The sequence below is a fragment of the Rhincodon typus genome, chromosome 32 (assembly GCF_021869965.1).
Source record: "Rhincodon typus isolate 14 chromosome 32, sRhiTyp1.1, whole genome shotgun sequence".
NCBI lineage: Eukaryota > Metazoa > Chordata > Chondrichthyes > Orectolobiformes > Rhincodontidae > Rhincodon > Rhincodon typus.
This window is the reverse complement of record NC_063363.1, coordinates 7,790,031-7,801,318: the sequence shown is the minus strand read 5'-3', so window position 1 is coordinate 7,801,318 and position 11,288 is coordinate 7,790,031. Positions and strand designations below refer to the sequence as shown.

The window sequence follows — 11,288 nt, the reverse complement described above, 5'->3', positions numbered from 1 at the left end:
GGTGCAGAGCTGGATGAACACAGCAGGCCAAGCAGCATCATAGGAGCTCTGCTCCTATGATGCTGCTTGGCCTGCTGTGTTCATCCAGCTCTGCACCTTGTTGTCTCAGATTCTCCAGCATCTGCAGTTCCTACTATCTCAGGTGAATTTGATGTTGGGGTGAAAGGTATTGGTGAAGTTGACGAACCAGTTGAGCTCCTCAACAAATAGGCATGGAGGCAGAAGCGGCAGAAAAAGAGCTCAACATCATGGTGTGCATGGAATTCGTTTAAATGTGGGTGCAGGGGAATAAAATCAACTTTTCCAACACCTTCCACCCTGCCCTCAAATTCGCCAGCATGTTGTCAGGGTTGGGGGAGTGGAGGGTTTGAGCTATAGGGAGAGGCTGAATAGGCTGGGGCTATTTTCTCTGGAGTGTCAGAGGCTGAGGGGTGACCTTTAGAAGTTTATAAAATCAGGAGGGGTATGAATAGGGTGAATAGCCAAGGTCTGTTCCCCAGGGTAGGAGAGTCCTAAACTAGATGGCAAAGGTTTAAGATGAGAGGGAAAAGGTTTACAAAAGACTTAAGGGCCAACTCTTTCATGCAAAGGGTGGTGTGTGTATGGAATGAGCTGCCAGAGGAAGTGGTGGAGGCTGGTACAATTACAAAATTTAAAAGGCATCTGCATGAGTATATGAATAGGAAGGGTTTAGAGGGATATAGACCAAATGCTGTCAAATGGGACTAGATTAATTTAGGATATCTGGTTGGCATGGACATGTTGGACCGAAGGGCCTGTTTCAGTACTATATATCTCTATGTACCTCTGCCTTAAAAATAACCAAAGACTCTGCTTCCACAGTATTTTCAGGAAAAGAATTCTAAAGGCTCACAACCTTCAGCGAAAATTTAATCATCCTTATCTCGTCTCAAATGAGTGATCCCTTACTTTAAAATAGTTCTACTTTTAGATTCTCCCTCAAGTGGTAATATCCTTTCCACACTTAACCTCTTTAGACCCCTCGGGATCTTGTGTCTTTCATTTAAGTCATTTCTTACTCTTCTAAACTCCAGTGGATAGAGGCATAGACATTCCAGATATTAGTCTAGAAGACCTTTTCCTTCAAAAACTGCTTGCAACATATTTTCATCCTTCCTTAAATAAGGAGATCAATACTTTACACAGTACCCCATATGTGGTCTTATCAATGCTCTGTAATTGAAACATAACCTCTACACTTTTGTATTCAATTCCACTTGGAATAAACAACAACATTCTTTAGTTTTCCTAATTATTTGCTGTGTCTGTATACCAAGTTATTGCAATACATGCATTCAAACACCCAGATCCCTCCGCATCTCAGAGCTTGGTAATCTCTCACCATGTAAATAGTGCACTTTTTATTTCTTCCTGCCTGCCGAAATAAACAGTTTCACGTTTTCCCATAAAGTATTCTATTGGCTACATCTTTTCCCAGTCACTTCACCTAACTGTACCCATTTAAGCCTTCTTATGTCCACTTTACAATTTACTTTCCTATCTACCTTTCTGCTGTTTCCATAATTAGCAACCATACTTTCAGTCCCTTCAACACATTGATATAAGTTGTAAAACATTGAGATCCAGCACTACTTCCTGTGGCATAACACTCCTTACGTCTTGCCAACCAGAAAATGACCCATTGATACATACACTCTGGTGCATGTTAACTAGTCAGCCTTCTATCCGTGTCAATATTTTAAGTCCTATACCATGAGCTTTTATCTTCAACAATAACCTTTGCTATGGCACATTATCAAATATCTCTGGAAATCTGAATACAATGAATCCACCCATTCCCCTTCATCCACAGCATTTATTACATCTGCAAAGAATATCAATAAATTGTTTTCCTTTATTCACTTGTGGGATGTCAAGTTGACCGGCCATTATATATTGGCCGTCCCTAGTTGCCCTTGAGAAGGTGGTGGTGAACTCTCTTCTTGAACCGTTGCAGTCCATGTGCTGTAGGTGGATCCACAGTGTCATTAAGGAGGGATTTCCAGGATTTTGACCCAGCAACATTGGAGGAATGGCAAAATATTTCCAAATTAGGATGGTGAGTGGTTTGGAGGGGAACTTGCAGGTGGGGGCGTTCCCATGTATCAGCTATAATTTCCCTTACTCAAAACCATGTTCATTGCACCTGAATGTCTTGAGTTTGAATTCTAAATGCTCTTCAGTAACATCTTTAATAATAACTTCTAACATGTAACATGACAGATGTAATGCTAACTGGCCTGAAGTTTCCTGCTTTCTGTCTCCTTTCCTTTTGAGTAAAAGTATTCAATTCACTATTTCCCAAACTCCGAATCTTTCCCCAAATCTAAGGAATTATGGAAAATTCAATGCATGGACTATCTCACGAGCAAATTCTTTTAAGACCCTAGAGTGAAGTCCATCAGGAACTGGAGATTTCTCAGCCGAGGTTCTAACAATTTGTTCAGTACCACTTTCCTGGTGATTGCGATTTTCTCCCTTCTATTTGAGATTTACAACTATTCCTGAGTTATTACTTGTATCCTCTCCAGTGAAAAAATGTGCAAGTACCTGTTCAATTCGTCTGCCATTTCCTTATTTTCCATTATCAATACCCAAATTCGCTCCCTTTAGGACCAAAACTCATCTTGTTAACTCTTTCCTTTCTTAAATATCTACATAAACTCTTACTACGTGTTTTAGATTTCGAGCTAGCTTTCTCTTGTACTGTAATTTTTCCCTCCGCATTAATCTTTTAGTCATGAGTTTCTGTTTTTTTTAATGTTCTGTTCAGTCTTCTGGTTTGACACCCATCTTGGCACAATTTTTTAAATTAAATTTGATGCGATCTTTTATCTTTTAGTTGGCCACACATGGGTTAGGGTTGGGGTTAGAACTTTTCTTTCTTGTTAGAATGTATCAAGCTTGTCAATTATGAAACATCCCCTTAGATGTCTGCTACTGCATCTATGTTGACCTATCCCTTAACATAGTCTAATTAGTTCACTTTAGCCAGCTCTGTTTTCAAGCCGTCATAATTGCCCTTATTTAAGGTCTCAGCTTCAAAAGGGAATTTTGTGGGGAAGTTCCCTCGTGGATGTGCTCCACTTGACTCAGGAATTTCTGATTAGGTCTTGAACTATACTTTGTGCTTTGAAAGCTCACAAGCTTGAAATGGAAACTTAGCCTATTAAGGGGTTAAGTGACAAGAATGTAAAAATATATTTAAAAAACTGCAGCAAACAAAGCTGTTCCTGGTTGTCATGGGTGCCAGCTCCCCAGTGTAGATCACTATTATTCAGTATGATCTGAGTCTTGTGAATGCCAATCTGTTGATGTGCTGAAAGTCTCAGGAGCTCTGTGCTCCAAATAAATCTTCACTAATACACATCAGTCACTGCTGTCTAATTAAGATAATGCTGTTTTCTAATTCTTCACAGACAAGAGGCAGACGTAGGACACTATACATGTCCCCATCGTTTTCTTGACTGCCAAAGTCAAGGAAATTCACTAAAATTACCCAAGCATAAATTAAACAAATTGACCTCTATGTCTGGAGGCTTATTGAGATTAAAAGAAAGGGCAGTTTGCTTTTGTTTGAAATCAGATCTGACCATCAGGCTGCAACCACGCCAGAATGGAGGCTGCCAGAATTGTGTGATCCATTCAGTCTTTTTTTTTATCTATCCCCTCTACTTGTGTACAAATACTAATAATCAGGGCAATCCAAAGCTTTAGGAACAACATTCCAAATCATAACATGCGTTTCTGTCACAGCTTTTCATGTACTTAGAACAGTTCAAAGCTAGTGAATTATTTTGAAGTCTAGTCATTGCTTTAGGATGCACAGCAGCCAATTTTGGCATAAGCTGTCACAAGTAGCAATGATAAATGACCAGTTTAAATTGAAGATTAAATATGAACCAAGAGATTTCCATATTTTTCCTTGTTTGGAAAAGACTAATTGCATTTAATTAACTTTATTGAGATTTTAATGCATTTATAGAGAGGTTAGATGAGGGCAATGCAGTTGATGTTGTGTACATGGACATCTAAAGGCAATTGCTACAGTACAACATAACAGATTTACCAGCAAGTTGAAGGCTATGGCATAAAAGTGTTGGCTCACTAGCAGGAAGCAATGAGTTGTGATGAATAGTTATTTTTTCAGACTGAAGGGCAGTAGAGAGTGGGGTTCACCAAGGGTTGGTGTAAGAACCCCTCCTTTATGCCATCTCTATTAATGATGAAGGTCCTGTATTGAGAACCGAGGAGGTCAGGAATAGACTTCAAGAGGACATAGATAAGCTGCTGAAATGGACGGAAAGGTGGCAAATTAAATTTAATGCTGAGAAGTGCAAAGTGATACGATTTCTTAAGAAGAATGAAGAAAGGCAAGATGAAATTTTTCAGGAGTTGCAGGAGCAGAGAGATGCTGGGCTACATGCATGAAATGTTCCAGGTTTCAGGTCAGGTTGGCAAAGCGGTTAAAAAGTAATTCAGGACATTGGACTGTACTTACAGAGCCCTAGAGCTCAAAAGCAAGGATCACTGATTTGAACTCAGGTGGAATATAGAGTTTAACTCTGGTTTTAGAGTACAGGAAAGATTCAAAGCAAGATTTAAGGCTAAAAGGTTTCAGTTTTCCAGATAGAATAAAAAAGCTTGAGTTGCTCGCCTTTGAGAAAAGAAAATTGTGGGGGAGTTTAATAGAGGTTCAAAATCAGGAGGGGTCTAAATAGAACAGATAGAGACAAGCCAGAGCTGTTGGCAGAAAGTTTGAGAACCATCGGACATCGATTTAAGATAACTTGTGAAAGGACCAACAGCAACATAATGAGCAGCTTTTTAATGCAGTGAGTGGTTAAGATCTGGGATATATGGCCTGAGAGCATACTGGAGGCAGATTCAATGACAAATTGGGAATGAAACTAACTAAGTTACTCTTGCAGAAAGCTAGCATGGAAATGATGGGCCAAGTGGCCTCCTTCTGTGCTGTAACTTTTCAATGATTGACGTGATCCTTTACATTGAACTGATTGAGGGCCTCCATTTCACATTTCAGGCAAATGATGACACCTCTGAAAATGCAGTGTTTCCTCAGCACTGCACTGAAATATCAGCTCAGATCAAGTGCTAAAGTCCTTGGAATGCTTACAACCCTCTGACTCAGAGATGAGAATGCCGCCATGGAGCTGAGCTGACACCAGGAATGCCCAGCCTTAACTGACGCCTTAGTTAAACTGCAGAGCTATGACACAGTCAGACTATTGATGCTTTGGATTCATCCCATTCACATTATGGGATCAGGTTCAGAGCATCAGGAACAACACTGTAACAATATGCTTTTGGCTGGAGGCCCTGCCTGATTATATAGAGGGGAAGAAAAGTTCAGGCCAGGCCTGTTTCAAACCACAATGAGCTAAATGGCAACCATTCATGTTTTCTGTTGGCAGCAACTACTACCCTGTGTGAGAGAGGAGCAAAGGGTCATGCTTCATCCCTCTGGTAGAATGTTTTCCGCTTCACTTCATATCGGACATGAGGCATTAATTCTGCTTCTCTCCCCACATCTGCTGCCAGACCTGCTGGGTTTAGCCATCCCTTTGTGTTGTTATTTCTGATTTCCACCTCACCTGTCCCTGTAGACAGGGCTACAGCAATGTGAGCAAGGCAGATGTTCCAAACAGATTGCCAGGGGATAGCACTCACCATGTGTGGAAGTCAGCAAGGCAGCAGGTCGCCCATGTGTACCTAGAATAGCACAGTGCCAACAAACAGTGAAGCTGTTTGCATGAACTCATTGTGAATGAGCCAGATTTGTGTCGACACGTCTGTTGACTTTATGGGAGAAATATCTCGCATTAATTTGGCGAGGCCAACAAGGGCAAAGCGGAGTTTGATCTGCTCGTTATTAATTCATCAAGAGATTGGCAAGCCTGCTGACATTTGACGTTTGAATTGTTAAAAGGCAGGAAAGTGGGACTAACCTTTTTCAGAGACCTAACAAGCTCACGAGGGGTCAAGAGACTCCCGTGTTGCAAAATTCTGTGCTTCTAAACTGGAGGGTGATATGAGAACATCATTCTCACACAGCACTTTGTCGGGGTCTGACATGCGCTGCCTGCAAATGTGGTGGAGGCAGGTTCAGTTGAGGCGTTCAAAAGGACGTTGGATCTTTCTTTAAAGAGAAACGTGTGCAGGGACATGGGGATAAGGCAGGAGATTGGCACTAGATAATGGACCTGTGTAGGCACAATGGGCTGAATGGTCTCCTTCTGCACCTTAATCATTCTGTGATTCTAAAAGTAAAATGTGAAGCTCAGCTTCAAATGGTTTTGTGGTTAAGTGCCATGTCATTGAGCCATATGTATCCAGAAGACCCAAACTTTGCCCTTTGCTGTGTGAGTTGGCAGCAGCAAGGCTTGGGCACATTAATTTGACCTCGGTACCTTTGGACTAGGGAGGATCAGCTATAGGAAAGACATTGTTAAATATGAAAGAGTTCAGAAAAGATTTACAAGGACGATGCTGGTGTTGGAAAGTTTGGGCTATAGGGAGAGTCTGAATAGGCTGGGGCTGTTTTCCCTGGAGCATCAGAGGCTGAGGGGTGACCTTATAGAGGTTTATAAAATCATGAGGGGCATGGATAGAGTGAACAGTCAAGGTCTTTTTCCCAGGGCATGGGAGCCCAAGCCTAGAGGGCATAGGTTTAAAGTGAGAGGGGAAAGATTTAAAAGGGACCTGAAGGGCAGATTTTTCACACAGAGGGTAGTGCGTGTATGGAATGAGCTACCAGAGGAAGTGGTGGAGGCTGGTACATTTACGATATTTAAGAGGCATCTGGATGGGTACATGAATAGGAAGGGTTTAGAGGGATATTGTCCGAATGCAGGCAAATGAGACTAGATTAGGATATGTGGCCAGCATGGACAAGTTGGACCGAAGGGTCTGTTTCTGTGCTGTACATCTCTATGACTCTATAACAGTAAGTTAGATGAGGAGAAAAGGTAATTTAGGTGTGAAGCTGCCCACCACCAAGTGTCCCAGGGGCAAGACGTATTTGGGAAAGTTTGTAAATATTCTTTTCGTGCAACATTAGTCACTGGCAACATTTATTGCTCTTCCTAATTGCCCTTGAATCGAGTGATTGTGAGGCTACTTCAGAGGGCAATTAAGAGTGAACCCAATTGAGATATGTGTGGAGTTACATAGGCTAGTCCTGGTAAGAACAGCAAATTTCCTTCCCTATAAACCATTTGTGAGCCAGATAGTTTTCTACAGCAATCAACATCATCACAGTCACTGAGACTAGGTTTATATTTCAGATTTTATTGATAAAGTTTAAATTCCACCAGCTATCAATTTATTAGGGAGAGTCGGCATGAATTCATAAAGGGTTGGTCATGCCTGACAAGCTTCGTAAGGGTTTTTTGAAGAGGTGACAAAGGTAGTGGACAGAGGTAAGTCATTGGATCTTGTTTATATGGACTTCCAGAAGATTTTTGAGAAAGTCCCACACAAGAGACTGTTAGTTAAGATGGAAGCCCATGGAATTGAGGGCAAATTACTGACATGGATAGGAAATTGGTTGAGTGGCAGGCACCAGAGATTTGAAATAATGAGTAAGTACTCAAATTTGCAGGACCTGACTAGCGGTACCCCACAGAGATCTGTTTTGGGCCCTCAATTATTCACAATATTCACTAATGGCATAAAAAAATCACATATCCAAATCTGTTGACAACACAAAATTGGGCAGTATTATACACAGTGTTGATGACAGCATAAAATTACAACAGGATATTCTCCACTAACAGCTATTCACCCTTCTAGCCAGATCATTATCAACTCTTTTGTCTGCCCAACTGTTCTTCTCTATCTTTGGGCTCTATCCCTACCTATCATTTACTCCTTACCCCCTCCCTCCACCTTATCTTCTGCATATAAACAAACATTTTCCTAGCTACCAACAGTTCTGAGGAAGGGTCAACAGACCCAAAACGTTAGCTCTGATTTTTCTTCACAGATGCTGCCAGACTCACTGAGCTTTTCCAGCAACTTCTGTCTTTGTTCCTGATTTACAGCATCTGCAGTTCTTTCGGCTTTTATTTCGGATATTGATAGATTGGATGAATGGGCAAAGCTGCAGCAGACAGATTTTAAAATAAGCAAGTATGTGGTTATCCATTTCAGACTGAGAAAACATAGATCAGGTGAGAAAGCATAGATCAGGGTATATTTTGGAAGGCACAAAGTTGCATCCATTGGATGTCCAATAAGATTTGTGGGTTCAGGTGCATTGCTGTTTGAAATGCCACTAAAAACGTGCAGAGAATAGTCCAGAAAGCTAATGGAATGCTAGTCTTCATATATAAAGGATCGGAGTATAAGAATGCAGACATTATGCTGCAGTTATACAAAATCCTAGTTGGGCCCCAGTTAGAGTACTGTGAGCAGATCTGTGCACCACCCCTTAGAAAGGGTGTTTTAGTCCTTGAGGAAGTTCATCACAGGTTTATAAGATGGTAAGTGTTAAGTTATGAGGAGAGATTAGACAATTTAGGCCTTTATTCTCTAGAATTTAGAATGTTAAGGAGTGATCTAATCAATGTTTTCAGGTTATTAACACGGAAAGACAGGGTAGATAATGATAAACTACTTCCACTGGCTGAAGATTCTAGAACCGGGGACATAGTCTAAGAATTACAGACAGGCCATTCAGGACAGATGTTAGAAAGCACTTTCATATGCAAAGAGGTTTGGAACTCTCTTCCTCAGATGGCGGGTGGTGCTAATTCAATTGTTAAGTTTAAATCTGAGATAGACATATTTTTATTAAGCAAGATTATGAAGGGATATGGGCCCAAGGCAGGCAAATTGAGTTAAGCCACAGATTAGCAGAGCAGAGGGGTTGAATGGCCTACTGCTGTTCCTATGAACTTATATGAGCCCATGTCTCCAGAGTATTATCCTGTATAGCTCGACACCACTATGCCATCATCTCCCCGAATATTGTATAAGCCTTTGGAGAGCTTCCACTAGCCAGAATGTTTACATCAATGTGAGCTGTCTTTTCAAAGAAGGAGGAAGGGAAGAAAACTAGAAGGACAGTGACAATGCTCTTTCCAAAACCAATTGTTGACTGAATTAGGAGTTGACTCCGGCCTACAGGGAATGTGCCAGCATAAATACAAGAGGAACAAAAACAGAAGTTGCTGGAAAAGCTCAGCAAGTCTGGCAGCATTTGTGAAGAAATATCAGAGTTAATGTTTTGGGTCTGGTGACGTTACCTCGGATAGGATCACCGGACCCGAAACATTAACTCTGATGTTTCTCCATAGATGCTGCCAGACCTGCTGAGCTTTTCCAGCAACTTCTGTTTTTGTTCCTGATTTACAGCATCAGTAGCTCTCTCAGTTGTTATTTAAACACACCAGGAGTCTGAATAATCAAATTTGTTAATGTCCTGACATTTTGCTTCTGATAACACTTGGACAAACAGTTGGAAAAGTTTGTATGCAAAGAAATGTAGCATATTCAGGGGTCCAAATGAGCAGTTTGCTATAATTTGAAGAGTTGAAACAAAACACAATTTGACACTGTTGGCGAGGGTCACATTTGAGCTAAAAGGCTATTGAAACCTGATTAACATTTCATCTATAGGACCTATTTTTAAATCCAACCCTCACTGAAGGAACAAAAATCTTGGGTCTCTGCTATCTCAAAAGCTCCTACATAAATGGATTTCCAGAAGGGAAGCCATGCTGATAGTGGTTGACTATCACCCACACTGGAGGGGGTGCAAGGGAGGTTCACTAGGTTGATTCCAGAGTTGAGGAGGTTGGCTTATGAGGAGAGACTGAGTAGATTGGGATTATATTCATTGGAATTCAGAAGATTGAGGGGGGATCTTATAGAAACATATAAAATTATGAAGGGACTAGATAAGATAGAAGTAGAGAGGATGTTTCCACTGGCAGGTGAAGCTAGGACAAGAGGGCATAGCCTCAAGATTAGAGGGAACAGATTTAGGACTGAATTGAGAAGGAACTTCTTCACCAAAGGGTTGTTAATCTATGGAATTCCTTGCCCAGTGAAGTAGTTGACGCTACTTCAGTAAACGTTTTTAAAGATAAGGTAGATTTTTTTTGAACAATAAAGGAATTAAGGAATACGGTGAGAACACGGGTAAGTTGATCTGAGTCCACGAAAAGATCAGCCATGATCTTATTGAATGGCGGAGCAGGCTCGAAGGGCCGGACGGCCTACTCCTGCTCCTAGTTCTTATGTTCTTATGTTCTTATGACTAACATGGCCTTTAATTGTCAAGTAATTGTCCATTGAGAATGGGAGAGAGCATAAGGATGGCTGGTGCACAATAGGTTAGGAAGGATGGGCATGAAGGCAGTTTGAAAACTGAGTCATCCCTGAGCCTAATATCTGAGACAGGGGATCAATTAACTTAGTTGGCTGGAGAGTTGGCAGAGTAATGCTAACAGGATGGGTTCAATCCCTTCACATGCTGAGGTTTCTATGAAGGTTTCTCTTTCTCAACCTCTTTCCTTGCCTGAGGTATGTTGACCCTCAGGTTAAACTCATTACCAGCTGTCTGTCTGTCTCAATGAGAGGGTAGAACTATGGTAACTTCACTTCATTTTATGGGTACCACTGAAGCTTTCAAGTGAGCTTTCTACATACCTCCGAAAATGGGAGAATAGTTACTTAAAAGTCAGAAAATTAAGAAATTGGGAGGTTTTTGCCTTATTGTGTCAAGCCTATTGTTTAAAGCACACTCAGGCCTTCCAGGTGTTAATAGAGAGAACCCGAGAATTCTGTGAACATTTATAACGTTGGTGTTGAACGTATTAACACTCCAAATCTCGTCCCTTATTTTTTTGCCCTCCCTTAACATGTGTACTTAGCTTTACAGTTTCCACAAATTACTTTGTGTTTCAGCTCCAATACTTACCGGGACCTGAGGAAGAGTGTCTACGTGCCATACACCCAGGGGAAATGGGAAGGGGAGCTCGGGACAGATATCGTCTGTGTTCCACACGGTCCGAATGTCTCAGTCAGAGCAAACATTGCTGCCATCACCGAGTCGGACAAATTCTTCATCAATGGTTCCAACTGGGAGGGGATCCTGGGACTAGCGTATGCTGAAATTGCCAGGGTAAGCTTTGAGTATTCTGCAATGATTTGGCATTTATATCTGATAACACCGAAAAATGAAAGCTTATGTTACTGTGTTTTCATTCCCTTTTCAGTTTCTCAGCCATGATTGA

The 11,288-nt window shown here is 41.3% G+C and overlaps 1 protein-coding gene across 1 annotated transcript in view; it reads left to right on the top strand.

Moving 5' to 3' along the window:
* LOC125486701 (beta-secretase 1-like) overlaps positions 1 to 11,288 on the top strand; it is a 61,351-nt gene extending 50,063 nt beyond the window's left edge. Inside the window, exons 3-4 of the mRNA XM_048615361.1 lie at positions 10,960 to 11,176; positions 11,271 to 11,288. Of these exons, the coding sequence (XP_048471318.1) occupies positions 10,960 to 11,176; positions 11,271 to 11,288 (235 nt within the window). The remainder of the gene's footprint in view (positions 1 to 10,959; positions 11,177 to 11,270) is intronic.